This window comes from Amblyomma americanum, chromosome 1 (assembly GCF_052857255.1).
Source record: "Amblyomma americanum isolate KBUSLIRL-KWMA chromosome 1, ASM5285725v1, whole genome shotgun sequence".
In the NCBI taxonomy this organism is placed as follows: Eukaryota; Metazoa; Arthropoda; class Arachnida; order Ixodida; family Ixodidae; genus Amblyomma; species Amblyomma americanum.
Window position 1 is genome coordinate 3463067 of NC_135497.1, and position 22010 is coordinate 3485076.

Sequence of the window (22010 nt, forward strand, 5' to 3'; positions counted from 1 at the left end):
AAGACTTAAATGAATGAGGGCCCTGAACCTTCTAATGATCCTGTCACACAAGTTTTGGAGTACAGATCGAGGCTGCCTACTGAGTCTTCTAAATAATGTAGTTCTAGCACGTATAGACCCCGGCTCAGTAGTGTACGAGTCAGCACGAAGAACCACCTTAAAAATTCCCGATGCAGTATACCACCTAGGTCGGCGCTTGGCTACTGGTGCTTTCTGTACAAGCCCAACTCCCAGTTTGTACGCTGAGGGGGACCGATGGTCACTTGAACGAAGGCGGAAGTTTACAAGCGCAACATACGCTACGAAAGTATTATCTCATGCTGACCACCCATGCAACGCGCTATTGCCAAACCCAACCAGTAAACTGCTGTTTTCAAACCGACAGTCCGAAACCCCAACTTTACCGATTAGAGTCGCTACACTTGTCCAAGACATGAACATACCAGTCTCCAATATTCTGGCGACTTCTAAAGACATAATTGCTCCCTGGGAAGTGCATCCAGGTGACTGTGACACATCTTTTCTTGAGGTTGGAAAGCATGGGTCGCGAAATGGCATAAAACAGCACGTCATGTCCCTACAAGCAGAGTATCAGTGCACAGAATTTTACACTGATGCCTCCAAGACTTCATCAGTTTAATGTCCCGTTCGCAGCTGTCAATATTTCGAAACAAAAGCAATGGGTAGACAAACAAGCATATTTACTGCAGGATGTCATGATATCCTGTTGGCTGTTACATCAATCCTGCAATAGAAAATCCGAACATCTGTCGTTTACTCAGATTCCTTAAAGGGGTTGGGACATCAAATTTTGAGGCTATAGTAAGCTTGTTATGTGAGAGCTACTGCGTCCGTCCCTCAAAAACCTTTCCTTTCTTCAAAACACATGCTTTCACATTCCTCCACGTAAGCAGACAAGTGTCCTCACAGTTAAATAGTAATTAGTTAATTAGCAATACACGTGCTTAATACCTGCACTTCAGCCTACTGCGCATGCGTGTGACGTCGCTGAGTGGCACCACCATCGAAAGAGAGGAGCGCTGCACAGGCAGTCTTGCCAGATGCCTCCTGAATGCCGATAGGGAAGATGCCGCCGAAACGCTCTCCTGTGTCTCCAGCTCCCGAGCCTGCGCGTGCTAATGAACACCGCGAAATTGTCGTGAAGCGAACAATTGTGTAGTCTTTAATCGACATCTTCACCACACATCAGCGACACAAGCAGCAACCCTGCGCTAAAGGGTTTCGCCTCACCGCACTTAAGGCCAACAAAGTGCCCCCTGAATTTTCCTCAGGTGCTGCAGTTTTTTCGTGAGTCAGGAAGTGTCCAGGGGCGCTCACATTAGCGGGAAAACGCGCAACGCCGGGCGTTTCCCGCGTGCCGCTTCCCGCCCAAGCCGGTTTTTCTCCCGCGGACAGCCTGCTCTCCCGTCCCGCGGAGCGATGGGTTCGGTACCTATTTTTCCCGTGCCGGTGATTAAGGACAGCCAATGGGCGCCGACCGTGAACCGTGACGTCGGTCCCAGCTCAGTGACCCCGTCGGCGGAGGCTGCGCGCGTCCGGCCGGCCGGCCCCGGCCGGCCGGGGCACTCGGCGGCTGCTTTGCCAGGGCGACGGGAGGGGAGCTAGCAGGGTGCGCTTTCCAGTCTTCTCTAGTGTCACGTGACTATCCCCTTCTCTTTCTGCTCGTTCGGGTCCTCCCTCAGCGCCTCCTCTCTCCACATTCCAAGACAACCGCAGCGAGAAAACGCGCGTAGTGTGAGCGTCATTCCGAGGAGCTGCGAGGCAGCGTCGACGTTGACGCTGTGCCGGCGCGGGAAGCTTCCCGCCAGTGTGAGCGCGCCTTCCCAAGTGCTTTCCGCCTACCGTCGGCCAACTTGCTGAGTGTGTGCTTCATCACATGCATTGGTGGTATTGAAGAAATGTCGTTCCTTGTAGTGCCTCCTTACGTGTTCTGCTTGTACACAACGCACATTTTATTTGGTGCTTCAGTGAAAGACAGGAAGGCACCCCAAAATGTTTGCCGTCTAGCATCGTAGTGTTGACTGGACATGCTTTCACCAGTGCTTTTCTGTTTGCTTTGGTGTTTGTGGAGAGCCAGCAGTCCACAACATGCTCAACATACAGCATGGTCGCTGCGTCTACAGTCATTTACAGCATCTCTTCTGGGTGTAACACATCTGGTGCGGCACTGTTCGTGTGACAAAATTGAAACATGCTTTGCTTCTTGGCATTTGGTTGCCTCTGTGTGCTTGCTTTCGACTGCCTCTTTCACATGAGGCATGCGGTTATACAACAATGAACTGCTTTTCTTGAGGGAAAAGTCAGGCGGTTGTTTCATGGTCTTTATCTTCGAGATGAAAATGCAATGCTTGGGCAGAGTTTTGTCAGGCTACCCACTGCCATCTTCTAACTAAAATTTGTACACCTGGCAAAAACCTACAAATTCTACATTAACTCAGTTGAATATAGAACTGGAAGTATAAATTATGCAGCTGGACGTAATTTCAATAATAAAGCTCCAAATGGCATTTTTCAGCTGGAAGGGTATGATCCAGTTCAATAATCCAGCTGGAAATTCATAGCAATAATAGTAGTATTAAACTTTATTGATCTTTCTGGGTTACTCAGGCGGTCTTCCTATGTACGGGATCTTTTTTTATTTTTAATTTTTTATCTTTCCGGGATTCAAGGTGGGATAATTTTCTGCGCTGGGCTATCAACCTTCCAGTCAAACTGTGTTAGATCCCATTTTCATTGACTCAGCCATTTGCACTTTGCTTCATGTAAATTTGGCATGTTTTTCAGTGGCTTTGAGAAAAAATCCCACACAACCTGTTTACCATCTACACCCTTAGTCTGACTGGACCGTCAGTGTACGTGCTTCCACCTTTTTGTTTAGCAATGGTGACTGCTGGGTTCTCCTCTTTGCAAATTAGGCAACAATAATGGGCGTGTACACCACTGTAGAACGTTTATGAAAGCCGGGTCTGTCCAAAAAAAATTCTTATCTTTTAACACGACGCATATTGTTCAATATGTAATGGTGCGCTAGGTAATGATTCACAGTTAGGCTGCATAACCAATTCTAGGATGCATGAAGCACATTGATGAAAAAAATAATTTTGGCAGTACAGGCTTCTGCTAACTTCTCACAGTACATGTAAAACACACTTCACTCCTCTTAGACAAGTTGCAACACCTAAGAGGCATAGCAACTTGTCTCACTCCCCAATATAGTAGGGAGACACTTAAGCTCAGCATTCAAGGAAATTACGCGACAGTGTTAATGGCTCCCTGCAGTCGTTTCTCTTCACACACACACACACAGTCACTGTTCTTCATTCATATTCGCACATGTATCACAATTATCCCAACACAGGTAACACATTCTTGTCTTTGAACTCTTGCGCACAGCAGTTCACCTACATAATATTACTGCAACTGGTTTCTCACTGATTGGCACACCTCTAGTTCACTGCAGTAATTACATTATTAAGCTTCAAATGAAGCCAATAGCACACACGCATTACCCCCCTCCCCCCTCTTTGTTCCTCAGTACGGTGAACGTGCCTGCACGGTCTAGTTGGTAGCGTGTGCCTGGCTCTTGACCCAAGGCTCTTTGAAGCTAGACTGAAATTTAATCAGTTCTTTTGTATGTAAAACCTATTACTTTATGAGGTGAAGTATGTTGAGACATGCGCTGACATTTTGTTTAAATTACAAATCTTGTTTTCAGCGACTTTTATTGCAGACATGCACGCGTGACGCGGTTTTTTGACACAATTCCGGCTTATTAACGCTGGGTTTTCTGCTGAATGGCAGCCTTAATGATGTCGTCTAGTAAACCTCTCCTTGACAGTGGTTTGTGCAGGCTTTCCATACCTTTCTTTTCTGGTTGCATATATTGCCCAATAACATCTTAACACTAATTACGATGCCATTACATGCCACGCAGCAGTAAAGATATTACCTGGTAGTAATCGCAAAAAAAAAAATTCTTTCAGACAGTCCAAAACAAATTGCAGCCTATTTACACCTGACTTGGTTTGGTTTCATACTTCTGCTTGAACTTGAAAAAAAAACTGCAAAACTGTACAAGAAGGTAATATTTCAGGAAACCTAAATTTTATGCACAAGCACTTTCAATGACACCAATTTCATCATTTTGCAGCCTGTTCTACCATTATATTCGTGATGAATACTTTCTGTTCATACCTTGGGAGACTGAGAGTCAGACTTGCTTACCGTGTTTCAAACTGCCTTAATCGCGCTGAAAAAACACAATTTACCCTCCATGTGCACACACCACTGTGCATATTAAGAGTTCATTTTTTCCCCATATTCAGGGGTCAGTATTCCGAGTCTGTGTCATAATAAAAAGCGTCATAATCTGCCGCAACGGCCACACGTGATTGGTCGAAACGCCGGAAGCGGATGTGGTGGTTCGGATGCAACGAAAAGGGTCGAAGAAACCGGACGGTGACGTCAAACACACAGCGTACCATGGTAGCGTACGCAGCAGGTGCTTGACAGCCAACATGGCGGCGCACTCTGAAGTGGAGCCTCTCGCTTCGGAGTGAACTCATGGATTTTACTGCGCTTTTCGGCCCGCGAACAGGCTATAAACTAGGTACAGGACTTTCGCCTCGTCTTATCTTGCCTATAACAATATAGATGTACGATTAATTTGGTCGGTTTTTTTTTTTCGTGAGACGATTCGGTAGCTCCTAGACCTAAAAAACACTAGTTTGTTGCATAAATTGTTCTCTTCATTCAAACCGGATGACGCCACTGTCACCGGAGTTATCTCGTCTGCGTACGTTGAATGATGTAACATAAACCATAATGTCCCGCAAAATGTTTGCGTTTACTGCGCTCAGACATGTATTTCCTATTCTAGAACACTCTATTAGGTGTTGAAGCGTCCTGCATCGTGGCCGTGTGTGTTGCCTTGGCAGCGTGAAACCGCTCATGTGCACGGTGGTCAGATCGCCAGCGACGCGGTACTACACCGCCACGTTTGACATACCAGAGGTGGTTTTTCGGCGTTTCTTACTGTTTTGGATAACAACGGTGGTGTGGCTGTGCAGTAAGCTCGCGAGTTAGCTTGCAAGTTAGTTTTAAGCATCAGTGTGGGCATGCGTGCGCTTATTACCATGGCGAACCTATGAAAACTTCGTCTGCGAAGTCTCCCAACGCATATATGAAGAGAAACACAGCAAGGAGATATTTTTGCTCATCCCTTTAATTTATTTGGTCTAGAAAAATTAAAACCCTAACAGCGACATCTCGCGGTTCCTGCAGTGGCTGCATAAAAGGAATGAAAAATGTAAATTGCCGTCTGTACAACCGTCCGATCACAGCACCAACTAACATTCAGCAATGTTGCGGACGGCAAGTCGTCACGGCGTCTTTTCAGCACGGCACGGAGCGCGCATTGTGCAGCGAGTGAGTGCATGCTACAAATTTTCCTCTGCGTTTTCTTTTCCTCAAGATAAATGTAAAACGCCGTGCTGTGCGAACAAGCTAGCTGCCTTTTTTTTTTTCCATCGGCGGTCGACGGCTGTGAGGGGCGCCTTCTGTCACTTAAAGGCATGGATAGTTGCCTACAATATTTTCTTCTTTGTGTACACCTCCGGCCTTTACGGTACAGAAAAGAGTGTCTGAATTTGTTGAACTCAATTGGGTAAATAAAGCGACTTTGATATTACCCTTTACATTGGAATCCGATGGGCAATGAAACTTGTGGCTGAATGTTTCTTCTGTTGCATTGGTCGCGTTCCATTTCTCGGCAAAGAGCAAAAGCGCCGCTGGACGTCTCGCTGTGGCATCCGCAACTCAGTGACATCCTGCCGCCGCTACCAGTCGCAACAGAACCGACATCCGCTTCCTGTGTTTCGACCAATCGGTGTGTCCGGTGCGGCAGATTATGACGCTTTTTATTATGACACAAACTTGGAATGCGGCCCAAGGACTCTAGCATAATTCTTGCCAATGCAGTTCACCACGTTAATCTAGCGCACAAGTGCCTCTCTGATCAAATAGTCCACGAACAGTACACGATCTTCGTTCTCATTACAGGCAGGCCCTTTCTTATTTGAATGTGGTAGTGTATTGTTCTACGCATTGAAGTCTAATCCATTGCATTCTCACACGGTTTCATTTCTGCCAAGAACTCTCCTGTTGCCTGTTAAGTGTTCCAGTTAAATTGGCTGTGATTGGTATAAGTGACACTTGTGTTCAGAAGGCTTTGGTTGTGCTTATAATTGCGCAATGGAATGTGCACTCTTCATTATCGTGAAGTATGTGTGGCTTTAGCTTTGTTTCACGATATCCGTGTGGCTTTGGAGTTCGAGTGCTGATCCCAAGGTTGCGGGTTATTCGGCCGTATGTAGATAGAGCCGAAATACAAAACCGCCTATGCGCTGTGCGAAGTCAGCGCGCGTGAAAGAACCCCTTTTCGTCCAGATTAATCCGGAGCCCTCCAATACGGCTTCCCTCGTTTCCCATGTATGGCTCCGGGACGTGAAACCTCGCAACTTACAATTTGCAAGTAATCATGATGCTCAAGTTGTATTGGTTTCAGGAAATTCGGTGAGTGCATGCATAAACCAAGCAAGCCAATAACTCAAGCTATATATAGTTCATGGTTTGTTTTGTGACAGGTCATTATGAAAATACTTCATTGATTAACAATGATTGCCTTATTTCAGTTGATTTGTGCAGGGCTGGCCTGAGCTATATCATTTGCTGTTTGTCCTTTTATATGCCGAGTTGCTAGAGATTATGCAAGCTTTGGGTTTTGCCTCAGGTCTGCAGATGGTTATGAACGCAGGGGAAAAATAAGGAAGCTGAGGGAATCGTGACAATCCGGGTGCTTACTGCATGGACTTGTCAGGCTTTTGTTTCATTATGATTGAGAGCTCCCGAACTGAAGTAGTCTGCGCAGTGGTGCTGCTCTGTATGTGTGCTGGCTGTGGGACGATGTTAGGAAGTGGCCCCTTTGCAATGATTTTTTGGTAAACCATTGCACTGTGCAGAGGCGGCGTTTTCTCTGCTTCAGTTTGTACATTTCTTTTTGGACGCAGGCTGTTCAACAGTGGTTTTCAGAGGACATCCTGGTCTGCTCAACTTTGTGGGGTTTGAATCGGAGGAGATTAATACGTTCTCACCACTTAACCGCAGCTGACACAGTTCAAAACCGCCCGGACCCCAACCCGTGATCGCGTACTCTACCGAGCGGACGACGACAACGGCGGGCCTCGCTCTGAGGCAACAAAGGAACGGCAAACTCTGGCTGACAAAAGCAGACATTTATTGCTACAGCAACAATAAAGCCAGCTAACAACAAAATACGCTAATGATTTGAGGTCGTCTGACTCTCCAGCAAGAGAAGGCCGGTTGAAAACTGCAGGCCAGGATTCTGCAGTAGTCGCCAGAACAGCAGCCGGAGGTGACTGCTGACTGGTCTCGCCACGGCTGCTCCAGATGGATGCGGCGAACAGGATACAGGGCGCTCCGTCGCAGCAGGCGGCAGCGAGACGATGTGCACCGGACAGCAAGCCTGGGTGGCTCCACCGGACCTGCAAAATTGCCGAAACGCTCTCGGCGTGCCTTTAACGTAGGTCACTGGAGGGCAAACGGCATCTGCAAGGGCCTCGTAGCACAATGCCTAACTAGCTAGGAAAACGTGTCGGGCGACTGTGCAAACGCAAAGTTCGAGTGAACAAAGCCCTTTCTTGAGTTAAACGAGAAAGCTTAATGCGTGCGAGGTTAAAAAAAACGAGTGGGCAGCAAAGTGCCCCCTCCCCACCTCTCAGCAACACGGTCCAGTGCTCGTGTCTCTCCTGACGTGGTGCCGGCAGCTCCGAAAACCCTCAGGCCTATCTACCACTGCGACAACGACCATGAACACAACATAAGATCTGAAACGGGTTACCTGCGCGCAGCCCCGAAGAGACATCAGCTTTGTGGGGTGGTCCTACCCCGCTTACTGCACAACGCAGCTCCTGAGCGGCTGGCGCCCACCGTGTCGAATGGTGTCGGAGCACGCGGTGCCGAGCTGCAATACCAGAGAGCCCGTAGCGGCACCCGTGGCCCCAGACCACCAGGTTCCCGGAGCCGCGAATCCCAGAGTCGAAAAAGAGACAGCAGAAAAAATATATACAGAAACAAAGCCCCCTCTTTTTTTTTCCGTGCCTGGTCGAAGGCTGCTGAAGCGCCGTCTGAGTCCGCCGTGTTTCTCCGCGGGGCGGTGCTGCCAGCCCTGTATGGATCGTGCGCGTAGTTGGATGGGCGTGCGCGTAGTTGTGCTGCAGGCGTGGGGCTTCGGCGGCCGCGGAATAAACGTGGGCTTTGCCTCCTTCGCAAAGGACCAACTCGTCCTAATCCATTACCAATACATGGCTACAACAAAGAGGAACGCTCTTTTTATATCATCTGGGAAATAAACGCCAGTTAATTTTGAGTCAGCATGCGCCAAGCGCCTCGATCGACACCAAATTTTTCTTCTGTGTCTTCTTCTTTCAAATTTTTCCAATACTTCTCTCGAAATCAACCTTGTTCATACGCCTCGCAGTGTTCTGCCCTGTTCATTAACAGGGAAAGGAGCGCGATGGCAGAACACTCCCTGGCTGACTCTGAGGGAACATGCATTGTGCTCACTGCCGAGAAATCAATGCATAACAGTCAACGCCACCACAAAAAAATACGTCACTCTGCCTTATGCCGAAGTGCCAGCGAAACCATCGCCCGAATCCTGAGAAAAGGGTGGTCTCCAGGTTGCGCCCAAGTCTACATGCACTGCTGCGCTTGCTTACCAGCTAGGTGTTCCGAAAATCGGCCACGGAAAAGAACAGCCCAAGGCAATATCTATAAAATTTCTTGCGCCGACTGCGACGCAAGCTACATCAGCGAAACCAAAAATATATATAAAATAAAGAATTCGGCAACACAAGAACGACGTCCGCAACTATGCAAGAAAGCGCAGTCTTGTAACTGAACATTCCTAGCTTATAAGACACACAATCAACTTCGACGAAACCAGCAAGTTAGCAAAGACGTGCTTCCTCTAATCCTGGCACATTCAGACGACCCCGAACAACACCAACAGCACAAAGGGAATCCTCCCCAAGACTTCGACGAAACCAGCATGCTCGGCGCCGGAACAATTATACACACAAACCTGCAGTCACCCAGCGCGCGGACGACTTTCCACCGGAGGCGAAAAGTCTCATCGAAGACATTCTCAGAGCACAGAAATCACTGCTGCCAGCGCCAGACAAGCACTTGCGGTGTTAGTAGATTGTTGGTCTCGCGTTGCTCAAAAAAAAAAAAAATTATTGCAGCAGCTGCACTGCTCTTCTTACTCGACCAGCCTCACCTGCGCCCAGTGCCAGTTTGATCCGCCATCTGGACAGAGGAGGCCTCCTTTATCCTTCAATGCAGTTTGTGTACGTTCTGTACGCCCTGAAGAACTACGTCGAGGTGTTGCTCAACAAAAGAAGATTTTTAGCAAAACCCCTGCAAGCTGCAGTCAACAATGCAGTTGATGCTCTTGCAGAACATGGAGCACTGAAATGTGAGCTTATTGCTTGCAGTGATCACCACGGCCAGCTTCTGAAACTCATCTGCACAAAGTTTTTCCGGCCTGTTTTTGTGAACTATGCGTTATCAGTGACTGACAGGAACGACGTGGTGAAGCCGCTCACATGAAAGCCTCTATCCAGAAAGATGTTAAAGTTGTGAAAACTTTTTTTTGCGCATGTATGTTTTATTCTAACTACGACAGTAAATTTTTTTCCATTCACTCATCGCTCACAAAAAATGCTTCCTTAATGTTTCTGCTTATATATTGGATAAGATACGACTTGTGCTGAGAATGTGTTTTGTACAAAGAAGCACACTAATAATTACCGTCTATAAAGCTGAAAACAGGAATTCATCTCGGTACTGCAGCAACGTTCGATCTGTATGCCCGGCCGCCGCCGCTTTCATAATTTCCTTGATGAGCAGCTTTTATTAAAGTACATGTGCACATGGCTTAACAAAGACAACTTAGCACCTTAACGATCGTGCCCGCATATCACTCTTACAAAAAGAAGAGGAGTATGCACAGTAGCGGAATTGCACGCCGCGTTTTACGCTGCGTGCAACTCTTGCCGCGTCGTCTGCTCCGATGGATGGATGGATGGATGGAAGGTAGGAGCGCCAACTTTGAAACGGGGCAGTGGTAGTTGCCACCATGCTCAGTTTTTTCCCTTTATATTTGTTTAACTCTGCTGTAAGTTGTTACTACAATTCACCATTTTCTTTAAAATACACCTTCCTACACTTTAAAACATGTCACCTCTCTGCTCTTGAGCCACCAATCCTCCAATCGCTTTTTGCTAATTTCCATGACAATTGTTATCTCTAAACCCTAAGGCCTCAGGAAGAGTGACAGTGCCTGCATCGACATCGGGATGGATACCATCACATTTTAGAATGAGGTGTTCTATTGTTTCTACAGATTTACCACACACAGCACATGTGTCATCTTCTTCGTTAAATTTCTTTTTGTAGCTGCGCGTTCTAAGACACCGTGACCTAGCTTCAAAGAGGAGGGCACTACCTCTTGAGTTATCATAAAACGTTTCCTCCCTGATCTGCCTTTTCCAGCATCGGTATAGTTATACACTATGCTTCTTTTTCATTGAATCTATCCAATTTTTACCTTCGACGTTTTTAACCTGCCATTTAATGCTCTTTCTTTCTCCTTCCTCGTCTCTGGCAAACTTACTAGCCAGCTTTCTAGTTCGTTTCCGCCACTGTGAGTCAACGCTCTTTCTGTACAGGTATTTAAATACCTTAGCTGCTCACGTGTTATCGTCTAATTTCCTCAGGCGTTCTTCGCATAGTACTTTACTCTGAGCTTCCCGTGCTTCGAACGTTACCCAGCCCATATCCCCCTGTACTACCTCGTTTGTGGCTTTCGCGTGGGCACCCAGTGCTAATCTTCCAACAGTTCTCTGACTTACTTCTAATCGCGAATGAACTTCAGCCCTTAAGCATAGAACCACATTCCCGAAATTAAGCCCCGGACCATCATTCCTTTCCAAATACCTCTGAGGACTTCATACCTGTTGTACCCCCACAATGCCCTATGTTTCATTATCCCGGCATCTCTTCGCCCTTGTGCTATGAGAGACTGCTCGTGCTTTTCCGTGTACATATGCCCTTTGTTTACCCATACCCCGAGATATTTGTGTTCGGTCACTCGAGGTATTTCATGGCCTTGTATTGTTGTACCGTTGTAGCTGATCAGTTGTACCGTTGAAAACCATCACACCTGACTTAGTTGCGCTAGAACTGAAACCTAGACTGTCTCCTTCGTCTCCACAGCAATTCACCAAAGTTTGCAAATCTTCCTGGCTATCTTCTAACAGTGCAATATCGTTCGCATACATTAAACCCGGTAGTCGTTGCTCAACAACCTTTCCGCCTAATGTGTACGACAGATCATAACCTAGATTGCTTCCTTGTAGCCTTCTTTCCATGCTTATCATATAAAGCATGAACAGCAGCGGTGATAGAGGGCAACCTTGCCTTAATCCTTTGTGTACCTGGACAGTTGTACTCTTATTTCCTTCCCATATTATTTCAACTCATTTTCTCGATATATTTCCTGTAGAAAATTAATTACCTCATGACCGACACCTTCACCTTTTAATATGTTCCACAGGAGTTCCCTCTTCACGTTGTCGTATGCACCGCTTATGTCCAGGAAGGCTAAATAGAGAGGTCTGTTTTCCGCATTAGCTATTTATATGCACTGGGTAAGCACGATCAGGCAAGCATCTAAGCGCCCACCACTTCTGAACCCGTTCTGAAGTTATCCGAGTATTCTATTACTCTCTACCCATGCCTGAATTTTTATTTTCTCCGCCTACATCGCCAGCCTGTATGTAACTGATGTGATCGTAATCGGTCGGAAGGATTTTATGTTCGTCTTATTGCCTTTCTCTTTATTAATCAAATTCATTTTACTCTGTTTCCAGCTGTGCGGAATTTGCTGATTTGTTGTGACAGCCTCCGTGCGCTGAGTTGGTTGGGCGCCCGTCTCGGCTGCGGGAGGTGGTTGGTTCGAAACCCACCGCCGGACACCCATCGGTAAGAATGGGTACAAGTGGCCCCCAGCCTGGCGCCCGGCTTTCTTTAGGGGTGTTCGCTCGAGAGAAGCTCCGCAAACCCCGCTGCGTCCCTCGCGGGCTAAGCCGCAGTTTCGAACGATCTCGCAGCCTGCTAAAGGTGGTAGGGCACTCCGGTCAACGTGTGATCAGCAAAACAGCAGCAAACACTGTTTTTTTTTTCTCACAAAGTCAGACAGCCGAAAAGCCGGACTAGCCCATGACCGTAGCGAAACTCTGAATCGCTTCTGACAAAGGACCATAGTGTTTGAACCTGACGCTAGTTAGAGCGTACGAGTCTTGAGTCGAACTCTTCACTGGGGAGTGAAACACGAACCACCTTTACAGGTTGTTGTTCGAAACTGGGTTCGTCCCCGAAGGGGCGCAGCCAGGTTTGCGGAGCCTCCTCCAAGCACACACCCGTGAAGAAGCCGGGTCGGGGGTGGCTTGTACCCATTTTTACCGGTGGGTGTCCGGCGATGGTGTTTCGAACCAACCGCCTCCCGCAGCCGAGGCGGACGCCCAGACCACTAGGCTACGACTGCGGTCGGCTATCAGCGTTTCCTTTATCAGCGACTGCCTCCGTGCGCAGCCGTGGCCTAGTTGGTTGGTTCGAAACCCACCGCCGGACACCCACCGGTAAAAATGGGTACAAGCGGCCCCCGGCCTGGCGCTCGGCTTCCTTTAGGGGTGTTCGCTTGGGAGTAGCTCCGTAAACCCCGCTGCGCCCCTCGCGGGCCGAGTGCTCGCCCAGCTGCGAACGGTGGTACCCCTTCGGGCAACGTGGTTAGAAGGTATCATCCATAAAAAAAAGGGCAACAAATGTGCTTCTACCGCACGAGGCGGATTTAACGTTGTTGACGGCGGAACTTATCGCTGATCCATCAGAGCAACTGTGGTCAAGACCCTTTTCCAAGCATCTCACCCAGAAGAGCCGAGCACCAGGCTGGGGGAAATCTTGTACCCATTAAAAATCGGTGGGTACCCGGCGGCACTGGGGATCGAACCCAGCACCTCCATAATGCGAGGCGGATGCTCTACCACACGGCCACCGCTTCGGTTAAGATGTTTTTATCAGCGTTTCCTTGCCTCTTGGGCAAAGTTCATTAATTAGCTTGATTGGAATTTCGTCGATCCCTGCGGACGTACATCATGGAATATTTGCTTTCGCCTTTTTTCAGTTAAGATTCGTCAGTTCCACGCTGTTTTCTATTGTGCTGTCCTGTGATGCTCCCTCATTTGGGGTGATTACTCTATCGTCTTTCTTGAATGACACAGCTATAACTGATGAAATGTAGTTCACAGCGTCATCTCCCTCTAAGCATATTCCCTCGGCATCGTGAATCTGTTCCTGCTTTCTGTGATTCGCTTTGCCCAGCCAGCTTATATGGTTCCAGAATTTTCTTTGCCCCCCTTTAGTTACATCGCGAACTAAAGCCAACCAGCGATCAGAGAACTGCTTTATTTTAGCCTGGACGAGGACCTGCACTTGCTGTTTCTTTTGTCGATAAGAGACCCATTTTCGGCCTATTTCCTCTTCAGATAACTGTGCCCTCTTTGCTTCTCTGTGTTCCCGTGATGCCAACCGTCGTTGTTCGATGGCCTCCCCAATTTCCTTATTCCACCAACATCGTGGCTTCCTCTTTCCTCTGCAGCGGTTTACTCCTTTTACTTCTTTTATTTTTGTACTAATGAGTAGTTCTATCTTATTATAATCCTACTTTTCCATGGGATGTGTCTCTATTGCTTCCTCTATGCAGGCCGCTATTTGCGCTATTTGTTCGTCATTTAATTTTGCGCACTCTTTTTGACTCCCCTTCATTTCTCTTTTGAGCAGGGCTCCAAACGGTCGACTAATACGCTTATGATCACTACCAAGGCCGTACTTCCCCTCTTCGTCTATTTCCATCATTGCGAGCTTGCTATACATCCCCTGCGAGATTAAGCAGTAGTCAATGGTCAAAGAAAAATAAAAACTGTTAATGGCGCAAGAAACGGGGACACAGAAGGCACACAAAAGACAGGACTGACGCCAACTTACAACTGGGGTTTATTGCACCTAGCCTGCATTTTGTACCACAACCAAGCCATATCAACAAATGCGTAAACGTTGTACATATCCAACGGCAATTCATGCGAACACTGGCAACAAAGGAACGCTGATCACTACAGAATCTAATCTACACAGAGCTTGGGAACCGAACTTCTTTTCTGGCCAGCAGAAATAATAACAACATCATCCAAGGGGCATGACAAGTCCACACTATCAATTTATGAAACGCGTGAAGAAGGCGAAAAAGAGCACGAATTGAACGACTATGAGATAAAACCACGTGAAAAAAGATGACATAATGAGGGATGAAGTCTGAAGATACAGCGCCTAGCTTCAAGTGATAAAAATTGAATATCATTCCTGTAAAAAAACAGTCGTCTTAGCGTCTAAAAATTGTAAAACACCGAAAGAAAGGACGAAACAAGAGCACAAAACCAAGGGAAATCTGCGAACTACAAAAAACTTTCTATAAAAGACGTCTCGGCACTGCTAAGAATAATGGAAGGCCTGCTAACGCATTTGTTTCCAGCTTTTTTGATGAAATATGCCTCAACAATCTCTCTCTCTCTCTGTTTTATCTTTTCCACTCTTTGAGATTGTTGAGGCATATTTAATCAAAAAAGCTGGAAACAAATGCGTTAGCAGGCCTTCCATTATTCTTAGCAGTGCCGAGACGTCTTTTATAGAAGGTTTTTGTAGTTCGCAGATTTCCCTTGGTTTTGTGCTCTTGTTTCGTCCTTTCTTTCGGTGTTTTACAATTTTTAGATTTTTAGACGCTAAGACGACTGTTTTTTACAGGAATGATATTCAGTTTTTATCACTTGACGCTAGGCGCTGTATCTTCAGACTTCATCCCTCTTTATTGTCATCTTTTTTCACGTGGTTTTATCTCATAGTCGTTCAATTTCTGCTCTTTTTCGCCTTCTTCACGGGTTTCATAAATTGATAGTGTAGACTTGTCATGCCCCTTGGATGATGATGTTATTATTTCTGCTGGCCAGAAAAGAAGTTGGGTTCCCAAGCTCTGTGTAGAATAGATACTGTAGTGATCAGCGTTACTTTGTTGCCAGTGTTCGCATAAATTGCCGTTTGATATGTACAACGTTTACGCATTTGTTGATATGGCTTGGTTGTGGTACAAAAGGCAGGCTAGGTGCAATAAACCCCAGTTGTAAGTTGGCGTCAGTCCTGTCTTTTGTGTGCCTTCTGTGTCCCCGTTTCTTGCGCCATTACCAGTTTTTCTTTCAACATGAACCAACTCGCCCTAACTAGAGTTTTACTTAGTCAATGGTCGTTTGCCTGTTACGGGATTCCAGGGCTGCGCGCCACTCGTCGGCATGTTCGCGTAATAGCACGAACGGCGCCTAACAACGGCGTTCCCCGCGGTTGAGCGGGCACGAAAAAAATAGAGGAGGCTATGAGAGAAAACTCGGACCAGCCACGCGGCTTCTGTACTCACTCGCTTCGGGCTCGCCAATTCAGCGGGTGCTAGGCCTCGCGCTCCCTCGATGCGGACCAAGTGGTTCTCGTGCTGAACAAACTCCAGAGGAAACTTGACGAAAAACGTGCTGAGCATGTCGAAAAGTTTAAATATGCTGCAGCTCAATGCACCTCGCACTCAAGAAAGCAGGTCCTAGCGATCGAAATTCACTCTAGGCTCTCGACTTGTGAAGTCCGGACAACGAGCGTTCCTCGAACCGAAGACAGTCGTGCAATGTTCCAAGAGCAGGCGCCACGTTGGGCGCCAGATGTGGGGTTTTAAATAGGGGAGATATATACCTGCTCCCCCCTTGATCGCGGCTGACACCATTCAAAGCCGCCCAGACCCCACCCCGTGATCGCGTGCGCTACCGAGCGCAAGCCGACCGCGGCGGCCATGTTCTGAGGGAACAGAGGAGCGACACACTCCGGCTGACACAGAGGCATTTATTGCTACAGCAACAATTAAGTTAGCTATCAACAAAATACGCTAATGATTCGAGGTCGCCTGACTCACCAGCAAGGTCACGAGCGAATGTTCGTCCACGCTAGGGCAAGGCATACTCCGAAGCCAGACGGGACGAGACACGGGAGCATGTCTCCCCGCCACTTCGCCCCGCTGGCAACGAGCGGAGCCGCGTGCGAAACGTCCACTCGCGCCGACGATCCCGGCCAAAGCGGCTCTCTCCCGCGCGCGCGCAAGCCATCTCTCGATGGATGGATGGATGGATACGGCTGAACCCTTTACATCGGGCGGTGGCTCAAGCCACCTAGCCATGTCTTGTGAAATTTTACTCCTGTCTTGCTTTTAGCCACCAATCAGATAACCTTCGCTTGGTTACTTCTAACCTCTTAAAATCCACTTTCCCTTCACTATCCCTAAACCCCAATGCCTTGGGTAAGTCAGCCCCGCTGCCTTCCACTGTAGGGTGAAGCCCTTTACAGAAAAGTATCAAGTGTTCAGCCGTTTCCTCCTCCTCTCCGCACGCAACGCACAAAGTGCCAATCTCCTGGTACCTGACTCTATACTTCTTAGTCCGCAAAACTCCAGTCCTGGCCTCAAACAACAAAGAACTTCCCCTACAATTATCATAGATATTTTCTTTGACAATTTCCTGTTTAAAGGTCCGGTATGTTTCTAGTGCCGATTTCTTCAGCATCCCTGTTTTCCACCAAGCTCTCTGTGTTCCTTTAACCTTTTTCTTAACCGATAATTGCTGATTTGCCCCCTTACTGCTGTCCAGATATTTGCTTGTCAATTTTCTAGTTCGCTTTCTCCATTTCGTGTCAACATTCTTTATATACAGGTATCTGAAAACTTTCCTAGCCCACCGCTTTTCCTCCATCCTTCTCAATCGTTCCTCAAATGCTATCTTACTGCTAGCCTCTCTGCTCTCGAAAGACGCCCATCCCATATCACCCTGTACCCCCCGATTTGGTGTATTGCCATGTGCTCCCAAAGCTAACCTCCCTACTCCCCGTTGCCTAATTTCCAGCCTTGCTCGCGCTGCGAAGCTGGCGCCCTCTCTTGTTAGTTAAGGTAACTAACCAGGGAATGTGCCCCTACTCGAGGCGAGACTGCTGCTGCGCTGTGCATCGCGGGAAAGCAAACGAAAAGGGGACAGCGGTGTGGGTGCCCTCAACTTTCAAAGTTTTGGTAAGCGCTCCTCACAGCTGATACTGTTTTTCTCTCGCTTGATGCTGCTTGCTAAATTTTTTTCACAAATCCTGCTTGCTTCACCTGACATTTTGGTTTTGTTAGGCCTGCTAGAGTTTGCCAGAAGAGCCAGGGCTTGCGCTATTTTTATAAAGATTCATTGCGGCAGCTTGCTCATGGTTGTTAAATGACATTGCATGCCTAAAGCACAAGCAAGAGCAAACTAAGAACAAAATCTATTTGATGTGGATGGCTTATTCTGTAGAAGGTGAGAGGAAAACATAGTAGTGACAATACTGCCAGAGTGTGGCTAAGAAGCTCATTTGAATGTCACTGCTTTGGGACAATTTATGTGGGGTTTGTTGATTTACATGCCAAGTTCCTGAAGCTTATGTGAATATTTTTTATCCTGCCAGAAGTCTGCTGCTATTGCCCAGAGAGAAAATAAAGTAGTTGAATGAATTATGTGTCAATACAGCTGCATTACTGCATGACCCTTTTGTGGGAGTTTTGCATCATTAGTATTGGAAGTTCTAGCAACAAAGCGATCTAATTCAAAATCAGCTTTTGATATTTTGGCATGTTGTTTATTCTCTTTACCTCAATGGTGCTGCTCTGTGTGTTTGCAGGTTGTTCGAAGCTTTCCAAAAGGCGCGTGGCTGGCTGGGCGCCTGACATTTGGTGAGCCACCTGTGTGGCTTGCGCAGTCCTTGTTTCGCTTGCATGCAGAACAATCATGAATGGAACATGACATACAGTTATTAGTTGCGAGCTGTCATGCGTATTTTAGTCTACCTGCATGCGATCAGACCCAAAATTTAGTACTAAAAATTGACATTAATTTTTGTTTTCATCTAGTAATCATGGCCTTTTCTCGTGCCCTCTGTGGAGTGCGACTACCAACATTTGTGTTGGAGTCCCCATGGGAGACGTGGACCTGGTGCCTACCATGTATAGCAGATGCTAATGAACTGTCCCTTCCAAATGATACTTCTTGTTATCTTTAGGTCATTTGTGAAGTGTTTTGATTCAGCGTTTCACTTTTTCAATCTTAAGTAGCAGTCATGTTTCACTGAGGGAATAAAATGTTTCATTCTTAAACTGCAGCAATTTCTTGCTTTTCTTTTCCACTGATAACATTGCCTGCATTGCGAACCAACCATATTGTTTATTTTTATTGTTCTACAGTGACTTTTGCTTGAAATTCAACTATGACTGCATTTAATTAACACAGTTTGCCCTCCTAAAACTTTCATCTTAGAGCAGGCATTGAGGGAATATGTCACATTGGCACAATTCACTTATAGTTACGAAGCAGGAAAAGTGAAAGACATTTTACAAAGAGCCCATCTTTATGCCTCACGAGCAATAAGAACTCAGTTTGAAGGAAATACGTATGTACTGCACGCTTGAGAAAAAAAAAGTGTGTGTATTGAGGATGTGTGAGGCTGTGCTATCTTGTCCCTCTTGCCTGACATTTGGCCTGTTGTCTTCAGATTAAAGGCGTATTCGCTCTGAAAATAGGTCTAGGTACCAGGCAACTGTAGCAAGAGATGGTGCAGCTGTTTCTTTTGCACTCTTGATATACAGTATTTTGTTGCAACAGAAACTGTTGTGTTATCTCATGTACGAATTATCTGGTACCTAGACCTCTTTGCAGAACGAATAAGCTTTTAATCTGCGGACAACAGACCAAATGTCACACAAGAGGGACAAGAGACCGCACAGCAACAAGTTTTCTCAGACGCCCTCAATACCAATTTTTTTTTCTCCCAAGCATGCAGAACATTCGTATTTTCATCACAGTTCTTACTGCTTGTTAGACACCAAGCATCGTAAAGAGCCTTTCACTTAATATTGTTACATTTCAACAGATACAAATAGGCTAAAACACATCTATACAGCTAATCTAGGTGCCACCTAGAAGTCTACAAGACGTCCGGGTAAACCTCTTATAGCCGACAGATAGCGTTTGCATCAGCTTAGGCTACAGGTGGTCTTCAAGACATTGGACGGCTATATAAAAGCTTAACTATACTTCTTGACGGCGTCAAATTATCTTGGTGTAGATGGATTTCAAATTTCTATTAGCATTTTTTTGTGTTTTGCGGGCACACACGAATTCAGGTGTGAGGTGGCCATAAACGCAACAATAAACAGAGGTGTGTGTTTTACTAGGCATCTCCTAATTGCTTGTTCTTGCGAAGTGCCATGACGCGGTCAGAGGAGCACAACGTCAGCGGTGCCAGCGCCGTCGGATCCGGACAACCGCTTTTTTTTCGCTGCGCCTCCCAGATGGCGCCACGTGTACGACTGAAATGGCAGCGCACGAGGCCTGTAAAGATTCACGCTGCAAAACAGATTGACTGCGTAACGTTTATTGAAGTTGAGCGGTATTGAAAGTATGCGCTTTGCGGTAAAATCTACAGGGCCAGACACATTTGAATTATCCGTGCGGAGACCTCAGCGCCTTTCCGCATTTGAGGAGTGAGGGCCATTTCGGAGTAGAGAACAATGTACCTTGAAGGCTGCTCTGGTGGGCTATCCCGTACAACCATTATAGATTAACTATACAGTGAACTGCGAGAAATTATTGCAGGTCAATAATTATATGTACCTAGGCTTAACCTTAAATAAGCATCTTACCTGGACCAATCATAATTAAACAATTTGCGCTGCCACTTCCAATAAACTTGGCTTTCTCCGCCACAAATTGAAGTCTGCCACACAGCACACAAAGCTATCAGCTTAGAACACATATATAAGACCTGCACATGAATATAAGCAATACGCTTCATTTCGAACTGTTATCAGAGGCATACTTCACCGTCCCATCTCTTGGCCGCAAGCAGTATTACACCCTTGGAAAAAAAATGGCTTGGGTTCAACCCAGCTGAGCCAAGTTCACAGACCTGAAGCTCGGTTGAGCATGGTCAGACATGGTTTGCTGTGGTTTAACGTTTCCTCGCTCTATCCATCAGCAAGGCGCCCTGTCGACGTTCTTCACCATAAGAATCATCAGTCAGCCGTCCACGATACACAGCCTACGCACTGGTTCCAGCGCGCAACTCCTCCTCCATGGCTGTCAAGCAATGCTTCGCGCTTTTTATTATCTTATCGGATGAAGGGCGAGTCACGTGGCTCAACGCAACTGCGAGGTGAGCGTTGAAGGACGTTGTTCAACGCAGTTGCGAAGGCGAGCAGGTGCTGCCGGCTCCGCGCGGCGAGTGACATGGTATGAGGTCACAGCCGCAACGCCGCTTGAAGGTCGTTCTTCGGAATGACATGTCCTTGAGGTTCTGCATGTGAGGGATAGAGCTTCCCCTCTATAAGAGGACCCGCCAGGCTAAAATTTGTTGTCTTTCTTTATCATCAGCAGTTTAATTTCAACTCCTGCGACTACCTGCGCCCGAGCTTAACTCGGCATTCCAGGCACATACATGACCGTAGCCTTGCGCCACACTTTGCGCCAGCGCCTCCTCTATTTTTACAAAAAAATAAAATAAAAAATAGAGGCGCTGTTTACGCGCACAAACCTCTTTAAAAACTCTTTCTTTGCCCGCACTTTCGCTCAGCGGAATAGCTTGGCAGCTGCGAAGCGTGATGCTGCCGATTTTGAAGAGCGTGTCTTCTCTCATTTTGAGTTACTATACTCTTATTCTTTACATCTTTTTTTGGCATGTTCCTGGCATGTACGATCCAGTTTTCATGTTTTGTCTATTCTCAAACTGGGCTGCTTCACGAAAATGTTTTGTTTTTTTTGAACATTTGGCTGTCTGCGCCTACCCCATTTTCCTTTTTTGACATTTATTTTAATACAGTGCTATTTTTGAGCGATCGCTGTTAGCCCTTGTTGCCTACGTGTTCTTCGTGCGCATGTCAGATCCTTTGAGAAGAATGCTATTCGTTTAATTTTGGCGTACTGACATTTTTTTTTTGCTGTTACTGTAGTTTTGCCCACTCTGCTTGACCCTCGGGATAAAGTATTTTGTAAATAAAAAAATATTAAAGATGCAGACTGTTCGCAGCGTGCGGTGGCCTGTATGAAGCGAGCGAGGGGTCGATCGTGTCGCCAGCTGACTTGGCCCAGGCAGACAGCGGCCTCACCTGCCTCTGGACCATTCGCGTTAAGAACAACTACCTGCCCAGAGTGGAGTTTCGAGAGTTTACATTCGGCGAGTCCGAGAACTGCTCCGCCGGATACATCGAGGTGGGTGCCTTGTTTTCTGTGCGGCAGCTGGCCAGAGGCTTGTTAGCGCTGAAAGAGCTGCCGGCCATGTTTGAAGATTCCCAACTGCGCAAACAGCAAAAATGAATGATGTATAACAGTGGCACCTTCTGCCGAAAGACACCGGAAATGGCTGGCGTTCGGGCCAATAGGAAATATAATCACACGCAACTGCCTAGAGTAGGCTGCATTGCGAACACAGTACCGTCACTGCCAGCAATTGGCGGGAATGCTCAGTTCCATTAAGCTCACTTTATTTTGTATTAGCCCAGCTGTTTTCTTCGCAGTTGCCATCTAGATTTTATTTACGGAAGGTTACTTGAGTGAGCACACTGATCTTAGAGGAAAAAAACATATACGAGCTTCTAATGTTCACAGCACTGCATGCGACGCCACCCAGCAAAGCTGGACTGCGGTTTTAATCCA

The 22010-nt window shown here is 46.9% G+C and overlaps 1 protein-coding gene across 1 annotated transcript in view; it reads left to right on the plus strand.

Annotated features, from left to right (window-relative positions):
• Positions 1-22010, plus strand: part of LOC144130144 (cubilin-like) — a 107948-nt gene that overhangs the window by 62231 nt on the left and 23707 nt on the right. The window contains exon 7 of the mRNA XM_077664159.1: positions 21385-21566. Coding sequence (XP_077520285.1) covers positions 21385-21566 — 182 coding nt within the window. The remainder of the gene's footprint in view (positions 1-21384; positions 21567-22010) is intronic.